This window comes from Pygoscelis adeliae, unplaced genomic scaffold (assembly GCF_000699105.1).
Source record: "Pygoscelis adeliae isolate BGI_AS28 unplaced genomic scaffold, ASM69910v1 Scaffold298, whole genome shotgun sequence".
NCBI classification, from domain to species: Eukaryota; Metazoa; Chordata; class Aves; order Sphenisciformes; family Spheniscidae; genus Pygoscelis; species Pygoscelis adeliae.
In genome coordinates, this window is record NW_008825303.1 from 2432567 (window position 1) to 2455818 (window position 23252).

Sequence of the window (23252 nt, forward strand, 5' to 3'; positions counted from 1 at the left end):
TAGAGGTCACAGCATCGGCCCGGCGCCTCGCCGCAGTCAGGCCGAGGAGGGGGATCAGCCCTCGGGCGGCAACGGGCGGTCCCCGGGGTGGGCCTACAGCCGCGCGCCGGCAGGAGCTCCCCCCGTGCGGGGCTGATCGTGCGCTGCTTACGAACGGTGAAGGTTAAAAACGTCAGTCCTGAAAAGAGCCCGCGATAGCAGGCATTACGGAGACTTCTGGGGAAAAGATACGGTGGCTGGGTTTTGTCCGACTGCTTTCCGGCCCGCTGCCGGCCCTGTGGGACTCGGTGGGGCTGGACTGTCCTGAAACGCAGCCGTTATTCCTGGGGCTGTCACGGAGATGCTGCTGCTTTTTGCCTTGAGTAAATGACATTTCTTTTGCGCCTTTTAATAATGGCCTGTTGGAGGCTAAGTCATCGAGGAAGCCCCGCTTCACGTATCTGCTAAAAGATGGAAGAACTGTCAAGAGTTAATCGTGACACGTGGCTTTAAGGTCCGAACGGATCAGTTTTGTTTAGCCTGATTCTCTGTTAGTGTTACAGATGTTGAACTTAAGTATCGTGTGCCAGGCCCATGATTTCTGGCGAGACAGACTGCTCCCTTTCCAGGGCCGCTCTGGAATGTGAATCGTGACTCTCTATCCAGGAACTGTACCATGAGGGCACTTACACTTGGGTAGTCACATTCACCTTGTCATTTATTGCTCTAGCTATTGCCTCAAACATATGGCTTGCTATGGTAAGCATTGCTTGCCTATTGCAATGACCTTGTACATCTCATGTTGGGTTACAAGTAAATATAAATCCAAGCTAGAATTTAAATTACTTCTCCCACAGTATTCACTACAATATACATGAGAATTATATTGTTTCTAGTTGTTTCTATTAGTGCCAGCATAGTTTGTCCGTTTTGCCACACAGCTACGTTTCAGCATACATGTCAGTAAAGACAGGAGATAACAAACACAAATCGGACAGGAGAGGAATACAAATTGTCAAATACATTCCTATCTAGCCTGATAGCTGCAGAGAGACTGCATACGTGAGTATGGTAGAACTGAAGTAGTGTCAGTCTGTTTACACTCGGAAGTCTTCTGACTCTTAAGTCACAGAGGCATGAAGAATCCTAGAGGGGAGGGTAAGATCGGGAGGCTGTGATTTTTCGGCGGTTCAATTACCGATACTGATACGATTGGGGATTTTGTCTGTGGTGCTCAGCTAGGCAAGAGCTCAAGCTGAGATATCGTCCCAGTTTTGAAGCTTAATGCCAGTTCGGAATATTCTGATGTTAGAAAGTGTAATTCTTTGACTATGCAGTGTAGACTCGTTGCTATGGTGAATTTTTTCTTTAATGTGCATTTCAATTATGCTTTTTAAAAACTGTCAGGCATGCAGAAGGCAACAGTACAAAACCTACAGATGTAAAAGGTGCAAGAACAAAATTCACCGCAGTTTGAATGCAAGAAGTGACACTAACGCGAAGCAGTTTTGGAAACGGGATCTAAAACGTGTAAAGAAACTGTCCGCCCAACTGTTAGTGAAAGCGTTTGATTTTTCACTTTGCTTTCCACGAATCTTAATCCATAGCATATCATCTATTTAGTCAGAGTTACTGCAACTTTATTTCAAATGTGTGGTATGTAAGGACTCAGGTTATTGTGCAGTAACTTCCCCTCACCCCCAGGCAAGATAGGAGAGTATGGCACACTGCGAAGTGCAGCTGTCCTGGGTTTACCTTGTGCTAAGAATACCCACATGAGGTACTAGCGCACAGAATGTTAGAGAGCAACTTGGCAAAGCGTTAGTTACTCTTGTTTCATTTGGATTTTTATACTAGTTCGAGATAGGAAATGTAAAGCAATATGATTTTAAAATGCTGATTTGCTGCAATATTGTTAACTTTTTGAAATTCCATTAATGTAGCAAAATAGCATCTTTTTGTTTTATATTCTTGCAGGTTTCTCGATTGCTAGGTGCTTTCAAAAACCAAAAACAGGTGACCAGAAGTTTTGGTAGTGCTGTGAGTATGATAGTACCATTTTTTTCTTTTAAGAAGTTTCTCCAGAAAGGCGTTCAGAAATTTACTTTTATAAGATTGCTCTTGTTATTTTTATGTTCTCAAAAAAAAAAAGGCCTAAATAAGTGAACATGTATGCCCTTAATGCCATGCTGGCCTTGTATTGATTAATTACTGTCTTTGGCAATTGCATTTTAAAGCATAAGTGGTAATACAAAAGGCTCTAGCAAAAGACAGAAGTGGCATGAAGACTTTTCACATAATATGGACATAAGCTAGCCTTCTGAAAGTCATCTGGAAATGGGCAAATATTGGGCAAAGTAGAAAGATTGTTGAGAACCTTCTCTATTTTCTTTACTTTGCAGAGTTTCCTCTAAGCACTAGATTTACTTTACTGCTGCTTTTAGATTACCTCGCATCTAAAGTTCTGCCTTGTCAAGGCCCTCTCTAAAGTATTTTAGACACTGATTGTGTATTTCCTTGTAGATTTTTTACCTTCTTTATGTGTATGTGTTTGAAGTGCCCACGGGCCTTTTTTTTTTCAGTGAAGGCGGCCTTGAAAACTGCTCAGGCAGAAGCAGGGCTCAGCACCACTGCATGCACCCTTAAGCAGGACTTAATTTTAAAGAGGAACTGTGACTTAAAATTTTGTAGAACAGCTGGTAGAACAGCTAGAAAAGAAACTGAAGGGTCGCTCGTATCTTATACAGTATAAAAAGATTTAGAAGATGAGGCACCTCCGGTACTGTTTATACCACGTTACTGTTTTGGATGAGAAATTCGGTGGCTCAGGTGGAATCCCGCTGTGCTGTGAAGCAACAACGCAAGACAGCACAAAACTAATCTTGAGGCATTCCATCAGTTATGTGCTTGCTCAACAGCAGCGTTCTTTTATCTGAAGTTCTGCTTCTTTTGTTGTGCACAGTGAATTTCTTTGGCTCAAATTAGTTAAAAAATCAGTCAATATATATTGAAATTTTGAATATTTTGTGTGGAGAAGGATGGAAATGTATCTATCTTGTGAGTTGATTCTAATTGGGGTTTTGCAAATAATGCTGTATCTAAGCTGCCTTTTTTGTAGGTAATAATGAGCCTTTACAAAACTGTTGGAAATCTTTAAATACAACAAAAAGTGCTGGGGCACATACAATTAGAATAATGATCATAATTATTTTTTTTTAATCAAAGCAAAGTACTTTCTTCCCCTGTTATTCAGTGAGCCTGGGCTGTGCAATTTGTTTCATCTGTTTGATGATGATAAAAGAAACAAGACTGAGAACATTATGGGAGGAAAATAACTTGGTATTGTTAAAAATGGGTCTGAGATTTTTAGGAAGCCAAGTGAGAAGTTTAGATATGCATGAGATTTTTTTTTTTTTAAGGTGAATGTAGCTTTTCATAAATCTAATCTTTTCTAGCATGTGTCAGTATTATGCAGCATGTTGATAATATTGGAGACATACGGGTAACAGAGCCGTAACTAGGTAATAATATTATCTCCTCTCCAAATTTCAAGAAGAAAGCATGCTGAGATAATTTATTTCAAGGAGTACTGAGCACCAACCTGCCTTTCAGGTTAAACCTCTGTGTTTTGAAATAGGAATAGATAGTAGGCAGATTTTTAAAGAATTCTCTCAAAATGTGTGCACACTCCCTTTGAAAGCTAGCTAGTCATTCTCGCTTCTGTCCAGTGCTGCTATTCTTCACAGTGAATATTTGGTAACTGAAACTTTCTTTTCTTTTCTAGTAGTTACTTGGTTCCTACAACACACAAAAATGTTTTCAACGTAGAAAACAAGCATTCATTTGTTGTACTACTGATATTTCTTTACCTAGGTACAAACAGTAACTTTAATCCCAGGAGATGGCATAGGACCTGAGATTTCTGCTGCTGTCATGAAGATCTTTGATGCTGCCAAAGTAAGTCATATTTGTCTTGCTGTAAGCGTTGTAAGTTTAACTACAACAACAAGTATTAACTAGGTGTATTAAAAATGTTTTCTCTTTTAACTTCCAAAAGATCAAGTCATGTTTAAGCTATTAAAACTTCTTGACAATAGAGAGAGTCTGAAGCTTCAGCTAGTAAAAGATAGGATTGCAGTATTAAGGCAGGGTTTGAAACTGTTAGCTGGCAGGAGCAGAGAGTCAAGAGCAAATGCTGTGTTTAAGTTTTGGACATATGCACTCAATATATCATGTGAAATCATCTTCTTGATGTAGCAATCCCAAGCAACTGATAGAGGATGTTCTTCTATTCATTATGACTTCCAGTGCAGATGAAAGTGTGTGCGAAAGGACTGGTTTATTCTTAGAAATCAAACTGCTTGCACTGCCAAACATTCACATAAGTGATACGAAAACTAAGTATATCCAAGAACTGTTTTACTACCTATCCGAGGAACTTCACCAGAATTTGTCCAGTTTCCTTGAAAGGAAATACAGCTCATCAGGAAAGATGCCTGTTAAATTGTTCCACATAAGCAACAGCACCAAGGCATATTCCCTTTCGATTCCAACTACCTGACTTAGATTTGGAAAAAGTGAAGTTCTCTATTATAAGGTTTTCATATATAATTAAAGTTTTGGTTGTTTCTGGGGAGTCAAGCAGGAGGTGTGGAGGAGTAAAACCTAGGTTTGTGTGTGAGTGCATGTTTGCAGTACTTAATCAGATTTGTTTTAAAGGGGATTCTCTAGTATGTTATGCTTAGATTGGTTCTGTTTGCTTACATGAAAGCCCTTGTATCCTTTCCTTTATGGTCCTTCCTGATGAAATGAATGGGTGGCAGCCTGTCTCCACTTAGAAGATTCCCATGGTGAATGCAAATTCAGAAAGCGTTGTGGAACATTTGCAGATTTTCAGTTAGATAACAGATACATATCTATGTTATGTACTGTCTTCCAGGCAGTATGGATAATGAACTCATCTCAATGAACTCAGTTTTCAAATGTCGTGTCTCGTGTATACAACTCAACAGCTCTAAGAGCTTGGAAGAAGCAGTGTGTATTTTGCAATTCTAATGATTTCTGTGTATATGACGCTTAGGGAGGCATCTTGTGGTATTCAAGTTTATGCTGATACGTTGCTCATACTATTTCATTTTCACTTACTTAATTACATTTTTAAAAAATTGTTTATTTTTCATTTCAAACACCTCATGCTTAGTCTCACTCACCAGAGAAAAATTGTTTAGGAAAGCCTAGACAAAATTCCTTATGCATCTTTTTGTGAAAGGGAAGTTAAAGCTTGAAGCAAAAGTCATGATATTTAAGTTAACATAGAGTAAATATGTTTAGGCTCCTATTCAGTGGGAAGAGAGGAATGTTACAGCTATCCAGGGACCAGGAGGGAAGTGGATGATACCTCCAGATGCCAAAGAATCCATGGATAAAAACAAAATGGGATTAAAAGGTACTTTAGGTGTTAATGCAAAGATACTAAATGCTGTTGTTTTTATAGTGAGTCTGATTTAAAGCCAAAGTCCTTCATCTGTAGCACAATAAAATGGCTAATTATAGGGGACAGCCTGTCAGGTAGTCCTCTGTAATCTTAAAACAGCCCTTCATTTCAAAGCCGTAACTTTCATAGATCTTCTAGGAAATATGTTAAAGACAGGTATTATTACATACCAACCTTTGGACTCTATGCAGAATGCATTTCTAATGCAGCTGATATACAATAGTATGTGATAACTATGTTCCTAATGAATAGTATCTTTTTATGTTGTTTTCAGTGAAAACCTTTTGTAATAACTCCTATTCCACGTAAGGGTCACAATTTGGCCTTTAAAGAGCTGATTAATACCACTGTATAACCTTCTTGATAGCACAGCGAATTCCCATGGCATTTCAGCATACGGCTTAAATAGGAATTTGGAGATCCTCTGTAAAAGTACCACTTTACCTAGAGTTTCACCTCTAAAATTCATGGAGGGGTTTATCTTCTCATTCGTTCTTGTATTTTTTTTTTCTTCTTTTTTTTTTTTTCCTTCAGGGCCTTTAAAGACCCCAATTGCTGCAGGGCACCCATCAATGAATCTGCTTCTGCGTAAAACCTTTGACCTTTATGCAAATGTACGTCCCTGTGTCTCAATTGAAGGGTACAAAACCCCATACACAGATGTGAACATTGTCACAATTCGAGAGAACACAGAAGGCGAATACAGTGGAATTGAGCATGTGGTATGTTGCTGAAAGCATTGTGTTTCTGGCAATTCATGTGTTTCATGAATGATAACTTTGCCCATCTCGCTGGCCTAGTACTAAGAGGTTGGATGGTGTTTTTTAAGTTTGCTACCCATAAAAAAGTTATTTTATTGTGAAATGCATTGTCGAGACTGCCTCACTCAGAATTCTACTACTTTATTCCAAACATTCATACTAGTGACTCGAAAAATGAGCTTACACTTTTACTATCAACACAACTACTGTCTTTCAGATTGTTGAAGGTGTTGTGCAAAGTATCAAGCTTATCACAGAAGAAGCCAGCAAGCGTATTGCCGAATTTGCTTTTGAGTATGCCAGAAATAATCAGAGAAGCCACGTTACTGCTGTGCACAAGGCAAATATTATGTATGTTGACACTTCTTTTTAAGAAGAACAACAAATAGTAATATGCATTTAATTATAAACAACTTTTTAAATCTTCCTCAAATGTATAACTTGTGTTGATGCCAGGAGGAGTAAGTAAAATGGGCAATAAGTAAAGTAAATGCCTCCTAAGTAAAAGGGGCAATACTGACCCAGTATTCATAGGGCTGTAATAATTACGTACTAATGTTTTTATTAGTAAGTTTGTAGTAATCCTGTGACTTTCCTTGCAAAGCTCTTATTTTTAAAATAGTCTTAAAACTAGGAAAATTAATTTAAAAACTGAGGATGAAAATGGTTAGTGTCTTTTACAGTTTCCAAGCCACTTGGTACTGAACTGAGTCATAACACGTGTGATATTATGGGACACCACCTTTACAAACTCAGTAAGCCTTTAGTGAATGAATACGGGTAATTCTGAGAATTAATGCATGCCTGTTAAACTACTGATACAAAAATATTTTAAGAGGAAATTTAAAAGGCATAACTTCTCTGACTGTAATATATTTAAAATATTATTTGTATTTAACATAAGGGATAATTAGTCACAAATTAAGTTTCTGCACTCTAATATTTTTATTTAATCCTCTATTGCATGCAGTTTTCTTTATCTTCAGTATTGCTTACTTGCAATAACTGCAATATTCTCTTGCTTATTTAATTGCAGGAGAATGTCCGATGGGCTTTTCTTGAGAAAATGCAGGGAGGCAGCAGAAAACTGTAAAGATATTAAATTTAATGAAATGTATCTGGATACTGTGTGTCTGAATGTGAGTATTTTTATGTTTTACTTGTGGTTATTTTTCAGTTTAAATTCTTAACCTTAATGAAAATATACTTCTTTCTAGATGGTTCAGGATCCATCACAATTTGATGTGCTTGTTATGCCAAACTTGTATGGTGACATCCTCAGGTATGGATATTTTGATTTAAACTAACCCAACATGTAAAATACTGTTACTTTCCAGACAGTTATTCAGGTTATATGCTAGCCAGACAGGTGATGATCTTATGCATCCAGAGTTTAAAAATTTATAAATCAGACTCTTAAGTGGGAAGAAAGGATGGTATTATTGCATTTCAATTATTAATATATTGTTGGGAGGGGCTATATGATGAGAATGGGCTTCTTATTTTTAAAAAAGTTTCTGCTTATGGAGAAATATTGTTCAGATGGGGCAGAAGAGAAATTTCTCCCGATGTGTGAAGAATTTAATGGCTTAAATTGTAATAAAGAACACTTACTTAGATACTGCGGAAAAACTTTCTAATCTTAATCACTAAAATAGATTGTGTAAGATGACTGTGGGGCCATGATGTTTACAGCAAGCTAGCCGTACAGTTAAATGATTCTGCGTGGTCACCGCAGAATGAAATGTGTGGCCTCTTAGTATCCTACCAGCTCTTGTTTTATGTATTTTTTCCTTATCTTCAAATTAAATTTCATATTTGAGTAACATCAATACTAGAGGTACTTGATGTATTGAAGGCAAAATCCATCAGCACACATTTTTCATTCTGTAAAACGTTTAGGTAAATTCAGTTAAATACTGCGTGTAAAATTAAGTATCTTAATCTGAACTTTTAAGTGTATAACATAACATTGCTTCTCCTTGCACCTCTAAGGAGAGGTTGAGAAAATAGCCTGAATCAGAATTTGTTTAAAAGTTCAACGATGGTTTACATCTTAGAATCCATCTCCTGTTTTTGTACAGATAATAAATGTAAAGGTAACTTACGTATAAGAAGAAATGCTTGTTGAGCTTCTCTTAAAATTGCACTCTCTCTGATAAGGCTGTCTGTCACCGCTAAGAAAAATCAGACTCCAACTAATGCTTCTTGCTTTAAGAATTGGTAGAGGAGTCCACAGGGCCCTCACAGCAGCTCTTATGCTGTTAACTAAGAGAGATCAAATCAGATGAGTCCTATCATCAGTACTCTTTCAACTCACTGTACCTAGTTCAGTATCACTGATTTTAAAGTTCTCATAGAAATTCTGTAAAGAATTTCATAGTTCTAAAAATTTTCAATAAATTTGAGTCTGTTCTTGAAGAAGGGCACTTTTGTCACTGGGGAAGGTCTCGCCCACAGTGCTTTTTTAAAGCATGAACATAATGCCAAACAGGTCTCTTGGCCTGAATAGGTACAGAAGGAGATCTCTTATCTTGAAGCATTAAATACCTAAAGTGACAAATGTAGACTCTATCCATTTTTTCCCCAGACTCTATACAACTAAAGCTAATGTGTTTATTTTAGCTTAAACTTAAAATATTGTTCTGCAAGGTCATCCAAACTTTTCTGCTTGTTAGTCCTTGATTAGCTAAGTTGTAGACAATAAAACAGTATGCTAAAATATAAGTTTTAAGAGCCTTGTTTATCAGTATGTTCAGCTTTGAGGGTACAGTATTATGATTATAGGTACAGTTGGGTTTGTCCTTCCCCATGTTAATGTTGGAGGAAACCAAATGCAAATTGCTTACGTCTGATGATCTGCTAATGTCAGACTTGTGACATGGGCTGTTCAGTAAAGAGAGGGGGAAAAGCTAGTCTGGTGTCACTGGGAACATGTTCCACTATTAGTAATTCATCTACCTGAGCAAAATTCTTCCACATTTTTTAGAAGGACTTTACATACGAAAAGTAGTTCTGTGGCATCTTCAGAAGAAATAAGGCTTCTGAATAGTTACAGGGAACTGTACGTTACAATTTTTGCTAGTTTTTGAGACTTCTACAGGTATTCTGTGCTTTGAGTACCTTTTGTTGTGCCTATGTCTTAATCGGCTTTATTCTAGTATTTGGAATTTCCTTTTAATTTTCCTTTATTAAATTGTCTCCTGCAAGTAGTTCTACAAATTTTCAAATGTTCCAATGGAGTACAAGTGGCTAACAGCATCTATTCTTTCCCAATATTATTCTTGGATGGTGTGGGTATATAAAATAAGTTATTGTTGCAATGAAATGAGAAACAACAATATTTTAATACCTTGCAAAGAGGCAACTGTATATGGAAAAACTTGTGGGTTTTTCTGTTTCGTTTGTTGTTGGTTTTTTTTTTTCAGTGACTTGTGTGCTGGACTGATTGGGGGTCTTGGAGTAACACCAAGTGGAAATATTGGTGCTAATGGAGTTGCGATTTTTGAATCGGTAAGTCTTCTTATGCAAGGTATAGTAGTAATAACGACTGTCTCAACTTGAGAATCTAAAACTTTTCCATGACATGCTATGTGGCTGTCATTTAACTAAGTTATCTGTAAAACTATTTTTTACTGTGAAGATGCTGAAACTTTACCCGGAGAGAGTAGTTAAAGTATGTATTACACATAGTTTTTTGCATGTCCTTTTACTGACACTTTGTTTTCCCCCTTTTTCATAAGATAAATACCCTCTGAAATAGAACTTGAGCAGCACAATTGGGAGATACTAGGTGACCTAGTTCCCCCTTTCTGATGCCTTTGAACTGAATTGTTCTAGTCTTTCCTATCTCCTTTCCGCTAACTGTATCACAGTGAAGCAAGTCCTGTTTTAACATGCTTGTGCACAAGGACTATGTTTCAGGTTGCTTGCATACACTTGAATTGCCTAGGACATTTTAATCAGCATATTTGACATCATAACAGATAGGTTCGCTTTTATTTCTAGGTTCATGGAACAGCACCAGACATTGCAGGGAAAGACTTGGCAAATCCAACTGCCCTTCTTCTGAGTGCTGTAATGATGTTGCGTCACATGGGACTACACAAACACGCCACAAAAATTGAGACAGCTTGCTTTGATACAATTAAAGATGGAAAGGTAATATGAGGGTGTGCAAATAAATGCAGTGAAATAAAATCATACTTTATCACAGCAAAAATTAACTTAGAACATTAACACCAGAACAGTGGATGACCTCCTGTGCCGGCCTGACGCATAAGCAGTGCCGCTGTCCTTCTCTGATAGTAATTATATTATCTTTGGTGGTATTAAATCTGCCCGGCTCAGTAATAAGGACAGGCTGTAGCGTTCCTTTTGTTTCAGTAATGCTCATTCTACGTTTCCACAGCTTTGTTAACTCTAAAAGCTAGAACTGGATGTCTGGCTTTCATGAAGGGGATTAGAGGTTTAAGTAACTGGTGGTATTTCACCTGTGAAGTTTGTAGTGCATACAAAGCATATATATTTAAATCTGGATCCTGAAGTGAAGGACACTCATTTGCCTTTCACAGGTTTAATCACCCACTTCATTTATAGCATTTCAGTCCTGACTGTAATACTTCTGCTCCTATTTTTTCAGGTCAATTATTTTCTTTTTTCCTCCTAACTCCTTTCACTCCTTTTTGGACTACAAAGAACAGTTTTTATCCAGTATTTACATTTTCCCTTAAGACCGTATGTGATTTCCTTTTGGCAATAAGTGTCTCCAGATTCAAGACTCAAATGGGATATTCTGGGAGGACTTATGCTCTGAAACCTGACTTGAATTTGTGCTCTTAACGTTATCAGTTCGCTCATCTACTTTGACGTCCACCTTTTACAAAACATAGCTGGAAAGATCCTGAAGATTTCAGTTAAAGGCAATTAGCAGTTAGCCATGCCAGTTCAATTATCTTGGGCAGGACCATAAAAAGCTGCTTTGTAATTAAAAGTAAGAAGCATGCTTAAACAAAAAGCTGCCATAATTTTATAAGTGGTCTGTTTGCAGCTATCTTAACTGTGCGTAGGAGCCAGTTAAAAAAAAAACAAAACCTAAACTTACAAGTGAATAAAGAGGTGCTCCTGTAAAGTTCCCATTTACTGCTCTGGAAATGAAATCCTCGATCTGCAGGTCAGTAATTCTATGGAAGATAACATAGTGCAAGTTTTGTGACATGGCTACTTGTTTACTAGTCACTTACAATGTTATAATTATTTGCTCACAATGGAGAGAATCTTTTTAAATTGAAAAAAGCATAACGCAGTTAAAATGACAAGACCCTAAAACAGTAACCCTTATTGCCGCTCATGCTTGCTATTTCTCCCTTTCCTCCCTTCTCCCCAGCCATTTCAGATCTCTGTGTGTGCCATACAAGGGTAAAACTAATGATTTTAAATTATCTCCTAGACCGCTTTAATCTAGTTAGGTTGGATAAGTGATGCTGTCCAATTTTTATTTGATTTTCCAGACCGGAGTTGTACTTAATGAAAAAGTTTTTTAACTCTGCATTTTTCCATCTCTTAACTAAACTAAGCAAACTTAAAGAACTGTTAACATGGAGCATTAAGAGCTATGTGTGCTTTTTCTGTGTGGGTTTCCTTTAAAACAAAACAAAACCCCAAAGCCTTACTGAATGACTCTCAATTAGTTGCCTTTGCGCTGAGCCTTCATATATGAATTTTACTTCCAAAGGACAAATTTCTTATTGAAAACTTAAATACTTAACAATTATACTATTACGTGGCCAAGAGACTTTGGAGAGCTGTGGCCAAAGGCATTTTCTTCCTGAGGTTAAGATAAAATCATGTTGCAATCTGGTAACATAATGCTTGATGTTCATACTCAAGTTTTCCCTACCTGCTTCAGTCTGTGTAGTCCTTATTGGCGAAGGCTATAGGGGATGCAGAAAACTCAAACTTGATGTATTCCTTCTCACCCCTATTTTGTATCCATACATCTAAGAAGAACATATAGAACTGTTCAGAGACAAGACTAGCCCCATAAAACAATTTAGTAATACTATTTTTTCTTTCTTTTAGGTCTTGACAAAAGACTTGGGAGGTAGCGCCAAGTGTTCGGAATTCACAGAGGAGATCTGCCGCAGAGTACGGGACGCAGACTAAACTTTTCTCATGCTGCTTGTAGTAACTCCAAAAGGACACATCGCACAAAGTACATTGTATGTAACCTGATATCCATATAGTTTGCTTGTCTTTTAAGAGAGCAAACTTTTTAGTTAGGGCCTCTCCATTAATAAATTTAGTCCAGATGGCTACAAATGATGCTTGTGCCTGCTTTCAGTGGACTTTTCTAAGTGCTTTGTCTTATTTATTTTTTTCTATCTGGTGAACATTTTTATGTAAGTGAATTCTTTTATTGCCACTGTAACTGTCTACCATTTTCCATTTCAACTAGAGGTTTTTACTTTCCACAAAGAAAAATTATGCAAATAAACCAGTAACAGAATTAGTGAAATGTAAAAGCACCTTAATGGTTAAAACCTACTTTATTGATCTTACTGATATTTAAAAAGATAGGTTTTCAGCCTAACAATAGCACAAGATGACCTTCATAAACAGAAACGGGTATAGAATAACTTAAAATAGCAATTTCATGTTAAAAGCAATGAAAAAAACACTTTAGATACTCCGGTGATTCATGAAATATAGCCTTGCCCTCCCAAGGGCATGAATAAAGAAATACAAAATTCTAGAGATTTAATCTATTTGTGTATTTTGAAAAACCCACAACCAGTAACCAGCAAGGGGGGAGAATTAATGTTGAAGTAAAATTATTTTTTAAATCTATATACCAATATAACTCTTACAAATTTTCCTCTCTGAAACACACTTTACAACAGAGTTCTAATGAGAGTAAATTATACAAAATTACTTCTGCCATATATTGTGAGGGGAAAGTATTAACTTTGCAAATTTACACTAAATATTTCATGACTTCTGCTAGAATGCTTTTTGTGTTGTACTTATGCATAGTCTGTTCAGTGTGTCTTACTGTATTGACTAGTATTTTTATTCTAGAAACTCTGAGTGTAAGGGACTAGTCCTAAATGGATTAAGACGGATTGAAGGTTTGGCTCTGGTGCCTATGTTCCAGAAATACATTTCATCCCTATTCAAGGGGATCTGAGACTATTTTTTCCCTGCTTACTAAGCTTAATGGGTGCAAAAGCAACTCTTTTCCTTCCCTTCTTCATCGCATACAGATTGTCATACGAGTCATTCTGATCTGTATGTCTTAAGGTATGCTTCCATTAGTACACCCTACAAGAAAATGTGTATTTTAAAACTCATGACTACAGCACAGGATTATCCCTAATGCCAGAACCAGGCTTCTTAAAGCTTAATTCTATTAATAGATATTACTCCACTTAGTTGCTTTCTGTTGAGGCTGGTTGTTTCAGAAGTAAAATCAATTTTGGGTCACTTCTTCTAGTGTCACTCTATAAAGTAAGCATCCCAACTTTTTTTATACAGTCTAACATGGAGGAGGAGGGACAATGAGCTTTATTCCTCATGCACTCTGCTGTTGGTGAATAGGGCAACATTTCTTTCTGTGCTTTACAAGCTGCTGCTTCCTTGTTTCCTTTAGATTAATATTGTTAAAGAACTTCTGAATTACCATTACGCACAAAATGGGGAAAAATAAACTTTTCAAAGTGCTATTGCTTGTTTTGTTTTTATAATCCTAGGCTTCTGTCTTATGTGTTGAGCTGATTGTTGGTACTTGCAACAAATCTTAAGTCTCTAAGATGTGTAAGACTGGTAATGGAACTTTCATGGCAATAATACCCTATTCTGCATGATTTTTTTGATCAAGAACAGTGGCTGTAGCCTAGCCTGCTTGTGTTAGCTATTATAACTCTCTGCCAAAGATGACTTACTAACAGCAAACCCTTTAGACAGCTTTCTGTCAAGTATGTCCTTCACATAACATGATTTATTTTTTATAAAGGGGAAGAAGAAATGCAGCTCACACTTACCAGAATTAGTACAATGTGAATATTGAGAGATGCAGGTAGAGTTGCAACACACTGACAAACATTGCTTCTAAACACTTTTGCTTAAAAAAAGTGCTGTAAACAATTTTTAAGAAATTTCTGTTTTAAATAGCACTTTAATGTGAGAGCTCCTGTATTTGCTACTTTGTGTCTTTCAATCTTAGGGAGCTATTCCCCCAACTTGTTTGATTATTTGGTTTTACGAGAAATAGCTTATTTCAACATGAATTTAAGAAATTATGAGCTGCTGCTTTCACAAAAGTCTGAATTCTAGCTACTGTAAAAATGGAAGAGGAGTGTCTTTAGGTTCAGAAATGTTGTGTTAGTGAACAAAAATAAACTCATCTCTGGGAGGGGAAAAAACCAGCCCTTTTGATTTTTTTTTTTTTTAATAATTGTCTTTATCATTGGAGTGGTATAAGTTTCATTAAGCAGTACTGCTAACTACTGATCTACCAAAATGTATCATGAGCTACAGGCAATCTCCTGTAGAACACAAAAAAATAATTAAAAGGGAAGCTCACTGTATAAAAAAAGTTTTCCTTCTGTTTCAGTCTAGCGGAATTAATTAGTTATACCCACTTTATACAACACAAGAGGATGTTTTTAATCTTAATCATTTAGGGCATAAAGTAAAAACAGTATTAGAAAACAGACACTGTGTAGATGCTTCTGTAAAAAGAGGACAAACTATCAGGTGAGTGTCAGGAACAACTAAATTGACACAGCAGTTTACTAGTGGTTCAGTTCAATAGACTACAAGACAAAAACAAGCATAATCTTCGTTAATGCTTTTGATTAAGAAATACTTTCTTTAGCTCACAGATCTTTCTTAGTGCTTGGATGAAAGGCTTCTTATTCTTCATAGAAGGAGTCTACTTCTTTTCTGTACTTCTCAAGCACGGTGAGCCGTTTTAACTTCATTGTCGGACCTTAAAAGAGGGAGTTAGTCACAATAGCAGAAATGGGAACAAAAATTCCTACTCAGTTTAAGCTTTGTTCCTAAGATTTTTCTATTGAAGAACCTGTTTGAAAGAACATCTCCCACTCTGTAAGTGTAGATACCTGTGAGAAGTGAGAAGCAAGCGTGGTTGCCTTGCTGGTGTAAGGTTGCCTCCACATAAGCACGAGGACCTCAAAGGGAGCTGCAGATAAGAGGGTGATGACTGATGACTAATGACTACTTAATTATTTTTAATGAAAAAAAGTAAAGGATGATGTTTTTGAAAGCTTTTAAACAGTTCCCAGTTTATGCAGAGAGCCTGGTAATGTGCTTGGGGCTCTGTTGTCAGGCTTTCACTGTCTTGCTTCTCTCTTTTTTAAACAAGAAATCTTCAGTATTATTACTGGAAGTTATTAATACTGTAATGCACAAGGAATTAACCAGAATTGATTGTTTAATTGCCCAAAGCAATCTTAAATTTAACTACACAGCTGTACTTGTAAGTTAGCACAGATTGATACATACGTACACAGCAAAACCTCCAATTTTTGTATTCTTTAAACACATGCTGCATAATGGTTTTTTCCTTTCCCTCTAGTGGCTGTACCCAGAATTTGGCATACAAAACTATTTGAATACTCTTAGATCAGCAGCCTCTTTACTGTGTGTGTACCTCAGTACAAATCAGTAAATCTTACCTAGTTCTCCCCCAGAAATGGAAAAATCTCTTGGCAGGACTATCCATTTTTGAATACAATGAACTCTATTAGTAGCGTTCACATTGACTTTGTTGATTCCCTCCTGAATGGCCTGGTAGATCGCCTGGTCTCTTGTAGCTACAATCTCTGATACTTTAGTGGCTTTACTACCAGTCTTCTGGCAGAAGTCTCTAGCTTGCTCAGTGAGAATGTCGGTGGGATCAGATGTATCTGGGTCCAGCACACTCTAAAATATCAAATGAAGTGAATCATCAAATGCTCACTCTTACAGGGCATTAAATGTTTCTCTGATCAGGTCCTCCCCGACTAGTAAGAATCAAGAAGGCTCAGCATCAACACCCGAACATTCTGTAAGCCTTAAAAAGCAGAAACACCTACAGGTGATAGTGCTTTTCTTTCCACTTGGCTACCAAATGCAAATATTTTTGGCTTATATGCAGATGACATGAACAGACTTAAAACGTGTCAATGAATCAGGCAATAAAGTCCATCTACAGACCTTGAATTTCTACCATATTTTCCAAATTACTCCATTGTTACAGGGGAACATTTAGCTCATCAATAAATTGAATTACTGTGGTATAATGTAAACAGCATGAGATAGACGCATTCTTTGAAGTTAGACTTCTTAAATTGGTATTTCTATTCTATCTGTAGATAGGGAGTATCAGTTGTAGAGGTAAACAACTTGAGAAAAACTAAACAGTCATTCACTATGTGTATGTATGTACACAGAACAAGAAGTGCAAATGTTTCAGAAAAAAGTGATTTCTCAATTGAAGCGTATACCACAGCAAAACTATTAACTATTTTGTTCTACAGTCATCCTTCTGGTGTTATATGAACAAACTGTAGAGAAATGTTTCTGTTGGAAAGTTTGTTAGAAACTGTTTTTACCTGTAACAGAAACATCTGTTGTCTTTGCTCGTCTGTAAGAATAAAAGCTATTATTGTGCTCCGTTACAGACTTCTCACTCTTTCAACATTTCTTAATTAAAAATTTGCATTTAAATTAAAAAAAAGGTCTTCTTATATGTCTAGGAGAAACAGCACTAAACACGTAGATGTTTAGCAGATCATCTAATCATATGAAGTTTAGACCATCAGGATTTGGTCTGTAGTTGCTATACATTTTTTTTCCCCACAAACGTCCTCCTATCTAATTTCGGGTCTTTTTACAAACAGTTCAAAATTCTTCTTGTTTTGTTAGGTGCAGGTTTATAATTTCACTGAAATCGATATTAAAACTGGTGTACCTTTAGGGTCAGCAACATTGACAAAAACTTCTTTTTATCTCCAATCACCATAGCATTACTAACAATTGGGAGTTCTTTTTTAACAGCATCTTCAATTGGAATTGGAGGCACATTTTCACCTCCAGCTGTAATAATCAAATCTAGGCAAAAAAGAAAGGCTATTAGTTGAATTAAAATAAATTCCAAAGATCAGGTTAATGTCTTGATTGACCCACTTTTCTTATTGACATAAAGAATAAGAGATTTTTTTCCTAAGATAGTATTTTCAAAGATAACAAAGCTTATTAATTAATTATCTTCAAAATAAAAATGCTAGTATTTTTCAAATACATGCTCCAGTCTCAGTTCTCCCTCAGTATAATGTATTTGCTCCAGGTAATTTTTACATAATCCAGAAACAGGTGAGTTATTCTCAAGGCACCGTTGCATAATCTGGAATTTTTCTGTGAGCGATCATCCCTTCTAAATCAGCATAGGATTCACTCTCTATTTTACTGTTGCTATCTCAACAAAAAGCATGTGCATTGTCAACATCATGATTAAAACTAATTCTTAAAGCCACCAAGAGGGGTCAGACAAAAACAAGTTACTACTGCAGGAAGGCTCCATAAAAGCAACATGGACAGAAGGGAGAGAGGAGTGCGAGGAGGAAGTCAAGATCTTAGGAGAGGAAGCCTGCAGTGGAAGTAGTGATTCCTGCCCTACTTTTGGCATGAGGGGAATATAATGACAGACTGGAATCTTAATATTTTTAAGGTTTGTAAACATACCTTATTCTACTGATAAAGCAATGGGCATTTTTATTTGAACGCATTCATTCTGAAGTGTAATACATCTATTGATTGGAATTATTACAAATTTGAGTATTATTTAAGTAAATTCAAACTCTGCTTTCATTACACTGGTGACTTCTCACTGTCCTCAAATAATAGTCCAGAGCATTTCAGAACATAGAATCATAGAATCATTAAGGTTGGAAAAGACCTCTAAGATCATCGAGTCCAACCGTCAACCCAACACCACCATGCCCACTAAACCATGTCCCTAAGCACTGCATCTACACGTCTTTTAAATACCTCCAGGGATGGTGACTCAACCACTTCCCTGGCCAGCCTGTTCCAATGTTTAACCACTCTTTCAGCAAAGAAATTTTTCCTCACGTCCAATCTAAACCTCCCCTGGCGCAACTTGAGGCCATTTCCTCTTGTCCTATCGCCAGTTACTTGGGAGAAGAGACCAACACCCACCTCCCTACAGCCTCCTTTCAGGTAGTTGTAGAGAGCCATGAGGTCTCCCCTCAGCCTCCTTTTCTCCAGGCTAAACAACCCCAGCTCCCTCAGCCGCTCCTCATCAGACTTGTTCTCCAGACACCTCACCAGCCTTGTTGCCCTTCTCTAGACACGCTCCAACATCTCAACATCCTTCTTGTAGTGAGGGGCCCAAAACTGAACACAGTAGTCGAGGTGCGGCCTCACCAGTGCTGAGTACAGGGGCACGATCACTTCCCTACTCCTGCTGGCCACGCTATTTCTGATACAGGCCAGGATGCCATTGGCCTTCTTGGCCGCCTGGGCACACTGCCGGCCCATGTTCAGCCGGCTGTTGACCAACACCCCCAGGTCCTTTTCCGCCAGGCAGCTTTCCAGCCACTCTTCCCCAAGCCTGTAGCGCTGCATGGGGTTGTTGTGGCCGAAGTGCAGGACCCGGCACTTGGCCTTGTTGAATCTCATACAGTTGGCCTCGACCCATCGATCCAGCCTGTCCAGGTCCCTCTGCAGAGCCTTCCTGCCCTCGAGCAGATCAACACTGCCGCCCAACTTGGTGTCGTCTGCAAACTGACTGAGGGTGCACTCGATCCCCTCGTCCAGATCATTGATAAAGATATTGAACATGCTTCAACAAATAATGCAGACAAATGGTATACCAGTCCTTTGTGTAATAATGCAGCTCATTGTATGTATTAAGGATCAGGTTTGGTACCTGATTCCCTGTCAGCGATAAACTTGAAGAATTTAGACGCAATCAAGGGAATACAGCACCCTTTCAGCATTCACAGCTTTGGGGCCTACCATCTCTACTGCTCCATAAGAACTATGATGTGAAATAACTTCCAGTCTATACTCAGTCTTCTGGTATGGAACAGACATTGATCTCATAACTGTAAAAGTTATTTCTCGCCCTAGCCAACACACTGCACACATTTGAGGAAGCACAAGTACTGTTTATAGGATAAGAGACTTCTGTCAAATCACAGATACATACCAAAGTTAGTTGTGGATCCAAACTTGTCTAGGTCTATTTTTTCCTGTCACCCTCCCCTCCTTTTGCCGTAGCCCTGTTTTTGCCTTAGATCCTCTACCAATCTCTCTGGCACTTAGTTTTTCATTGTCTGAGATGTCAGCTTTTTCCCAGCTGATCCAGACAACTGTAATAATTGTAGTAATTTTTTCCACACCTCTACAAATACTCCCCCTGTATGGACTTCTCTAGCTACATCTTTGTGCTTTGCAGCTAATGAGTCCTAAAACTCGTAAGACCCACAGAACCGAAGATAGAAGTCCTGTTTCAGTCACTAGAAGAAAAGCTTCTTTACTACCTTCTATTAGATTTTACCTTATTAGGACTTGGATTTAAAACTTTAATGAAACTGGACAGAGAGTTATTTTATCCCAGATAGTGTACCTGTCCTGTAATTTAAAGTAATTGTTATTAGTTGAGCAATCAAGGAAGATGTAAGTGAAACACAAATGTTATGACAGAAATGAGACTAGGAGTTGCTAACTGCTATGCTAAAGGAAAATGAATCAGACAAGAAAGCAAGTTAAAATCAAGATAGCTACATTTGGTGCAGGCTATTAATAGTATTTACTTAAGTCCTGATTCCTAACAGGACACTATGTCACCCTATGACAAATTCACTCATCCATGTTATCTCCCTAGTGATTCATCATATATTCTAAGATGATAGTTACTCGATTTTTAAATCTTCTTCAGTTATGTCTCGACTGGGACCAATCCCACTGTCTGAATATATATCATGACAAAAAGGTTCCAAGTAAGCAAGTGACCAGTCTTACTCATGTGAGACTTCAAGCTATGTACTGTAATAATACCTAGCTTTATTGCTTTAGCTTTAACTTTCCCTTCTGCTCTCAAGCTTCAATACTAGTCTCTGCAAACACATCACCTAAGGCATCAGAGGAACTTAGCTCTGACCTACAGCAACAACTTTTATATAAGAGAGGGTTGTCTCTCATCACTGTCTAAACATTCTAATGTGCAATTAAGACAATTTAGCAAGATTCAAAGGCAGACTGGACAGCCTAATGGATCATTAGAATTGAAGATGACACATTAAACCTGCATTATTATTTTATATTACTAATTGTAATTAATACTGAATAAAGGTCTGGGAGATAAAAAGCCTCATTGCAGGAATTGAATCATGTCCACCTATTACAGACCAGAGGGAAACCTTTCCTGAACAGGGCACACCATGGTTTTCTCATAAGAAAGTTTATTCTACCTTCCTATTAGGTCAACGCTGCTGCCATGAGAGGAAAGACACTTAATTAGATGGGCCACATCTGACACGTGACTGAACAGTGCTGAACAGTTATCGTAAACACGGAGCAAGATTTTGCTTATTACCTTTAATTCTTCCAGTGACATAGAGAAAGCCATCTTTGTCTAGTTTTCCTAAATCTCCAGAATGCAGCCACCCATCCTCATCAAAGGCTTCTTTTGTTTTGTCTTCCATATTTAAATAACCCATGAAAACAGTCCTTCCCCAGAAACAGATTTCTCCATTGCCTTCTGTATCTTCATCCACCAATTTCACTCTGCAGCCAGGTACTGGTTTACCACAGCTATTGGAGAAGGGCACAAAAAAAACACAAGGAGCACAGAAATATTAAATATAATACTGATAATACATCTAACACACCAAATCCCTGAACCTATCAAAATATTAGTGACTGTAAATAACACCCTGCTGTAACTGTTTGAAAGCTATGGAATATTAATTCACTAGGGCAGATATGTTAGGGTACCTAAGCACTTTTCGGCTCTCTATCTTGCCCTGTGCTTCCCGTTTGTTTTTTTTCCCCCCTTCTGTATCTTCAGGCGTAAAACTACTTTTGTATCTGAGGTCCTGCATTTGAAAGCTATCCTATCCTGGGCCAGGGCTAGTCAGATTTAGTAACCGTGTTCTGCATATAATGCTGTAGATCACTTTCAGTGCTCTTGCCCCGGCATGCTATGGAGGCAGTGTGTTCACCTTCTGACCTGGAAGTTATTTTGCCTCCCAAAGTCACAATAGAGTGGCAACGCATTGAGAGAAAATAAGTGATAAGATCTTTGCTAAACTTACTAAATACTCTTCTCATAGATATAATGAAACATACCATATTTTTACCAAAAAAAGTAAAGTTACCTGTGCTGCCTGTAAACATAGGGCCCAGATAGGCAATGTGGGCCTGTGGTCTCACTCATCCCATAGGCCTCATACAGGGTGATGTTCAGACCCAAGAAGAAATACAGTGTTTCTGTATTGAGAGGAGCAGCACCAGAAAAGTGCTTCTGACAGGAAGAAAAACCCAGTGCATAGCGTATTTTTGCAAGCACTAAGTAGTCTGCTAACCTTGTCCAGAACTGCTTTAAATCACTGCTGAGTACAAAACACACAAGAGAAGGAGACAGTAAGTCAGAGCAACCTAAATTTCCAAAGCAAAATCAGAAACAAATTTTGTTTAGAGATATGTTTGCCATTTGGTTTTGGGTGTTGACAGAAGTTACATCAGTAAGAACAGGTTATTTATTTGTCCTTTTTTCATTTATTCAGTGTCTTCCATTGCTAGTGAACTCCAGCTCTTGAGGTGTCTGAATACTGAAAATACATAAAGAATCTATAAAAATGTATTGTATAAAACAGAGCTCTTGTATTCCTGAGTCTTTATGAGTTAAATGTGTCTCTGAGAACCTGTATCACTGAGATCTGAAATTTGCAGGACCTATCTGAGAAGCTGAATGACCAGACAAGCAAAGCAGTATCACTGCACGATCTTTTGGAATACCATTTTCTGTAAGCAATTTCACACTTAATTGTGTCATGCTTTAAAGAACTTTGGAACAGAACTGGGAATTAAGTTACTATTTGAATTTATACAACATTCTTTATCTTTTATGGAGAAAAACACCAATGTTATTCAGAACAGAGATAAGGTATTTAGATCTCAGACAATTCGCAGGGGGTTTCCCCGAGTTTCTGTGCGGAAATGAGATGTTCTTACTCACATGGTGCATACCCCAAACTGTATGAGCCAGTCTGTCTGGGCTGTCCCCCAAAATTTCCCCCCTCTCATACACCTCCTCCAAATTCATGCCCTTTCCTTAGACCAGTAACTAGCACTTGCACAGTCACATGGTGCACTGCATCAGGGAACTCTCCCAGCTGAAAACTAACCTGTTAATTCACGGAAGATGTACAGTTGAGGGACGTGTTAGCAGGAGTATGGTCTCAGGGAGGATGGAGGGAGACTTTTAACAGTCACCTGTGTTTAAGGTCAGCCTGCTGTAATTGATAACTACACCCTCCCTATTGCATTATATTTGCTGTGTTGCCAGGCCAAATTTTACCCATTTACACTTAGAGTCTCACTGATGCTTCATAGTTTATTACAAGCAGATAGCTACTTTCAGCTTGACAGAAATCTCACTCATTGTAATACATACCTGCTTGAGCAGTTTAGGTTTCTCTCTAAGCTAAGTGACATAGCCCATGACAGGATTTTCCTCTTCATAAATCCTGACTGAGCAGAAGCATCCTTTAATTTCTCCATGATTTTCTCCCATACTCGGGGAACTCCCATGTGAGATGTTGGCTGTACTTCTTTTAGTGTGTTGATCAAGCTGCCCTGTTAAAATCATTAAATCATTTCAAAACATTGCAAAACGTCCACAGCAGTGATAAAGAGGTTTGATGATGCAGTCTGCATCTTGCAATGCTAACATGTAGAACATCACTAAACATATAGACTAT

The 23252-nt window shown here is 37.8% G+C and overlaps 2 protein-coding genes across 2 annotated transcripts in view; one reads left to right on the forward strand and one right to left on the reverse strand.

The window, feature by feature from the left end:
• Window positions 1-12553, forward strand: part of IDH3A (isocitrate dehydrogenase 3 (NAD+) alpha) — a 20318-nt gene extending 7765 nt beyond the window's left edge. Inside the window, exons 2-12 of the mRNA XM_009330102.1 lie at window positions 4-171; window positions 1957-2019; window positions 3853-3936; window positions 5311-5425; window positions 6008-6195; window positions 6452-6585; window positions 7271-7373; window positions 7452-7516; window positions 9663-9747; window positions 10243-10395; window positions 12316-12553. Coding sequence (XP_009328377.1) covers window positions 4-171; window positions 1957-2019; window positions 3853-3936; window positions 5311-5425; window positions 6008-6195; window positions 6452-6585; window positions 7271-7373; window positions 7452-7516; window positions 9663-9747; window positions 10243-10395; window positions 12316-12399 — 1242 coding nt within the window. The 3' untranslated portion in view covers window positions 12400-12553. The remainder of the gene's footprint in view (window positions 1-3; window positions 172-1956; window positions 2020-3852; window positions 3937-5310; window positions 5426-6007; window positions 6196-6451; window positions 6586-7270; window positions 7374-7451; window positions 7517-9662; window positions 9748-10242; window positions 10396-12315) is intronic.
• A 287-nt stretch (window positions 12554-12840) lies between these two features.
• ACSBG1 (acyl-CoA synthetase bubblegum family member 1) overlaps window positions 12841-23252 on the reverse strand; it is a 30311-nt gene continuing 19899 nt past the window's right edge. Inside the window, exons 9-14 of the mRNA XM_009330103.1 lie at window positions 22946-23127; window positions 21648-21881; window positions 20864-21081; window positions 17213-17352; window positions 15936-16182; window positions 12841-15226 (exon numbers count right to left, since the gene is read on the reverse strand). Coding sequence (XP_009328378.1) covers window positions 15150-15226; window positions 15936-16182; window positions 17213-17352; window positions 20864-21081; window positions 21648-21881; window positions 22946-23127 — 1098 coding nt within the window. The 3' untranslated portion in view covers window positions 12841-15149. The remainder of the gene's footprint in view (window positions 15227-15935; window positions 16183-17212; window positions 17353-20863; window positions 21082-21647; window positions 21882-22945; window positions 23128-23252) is intronic.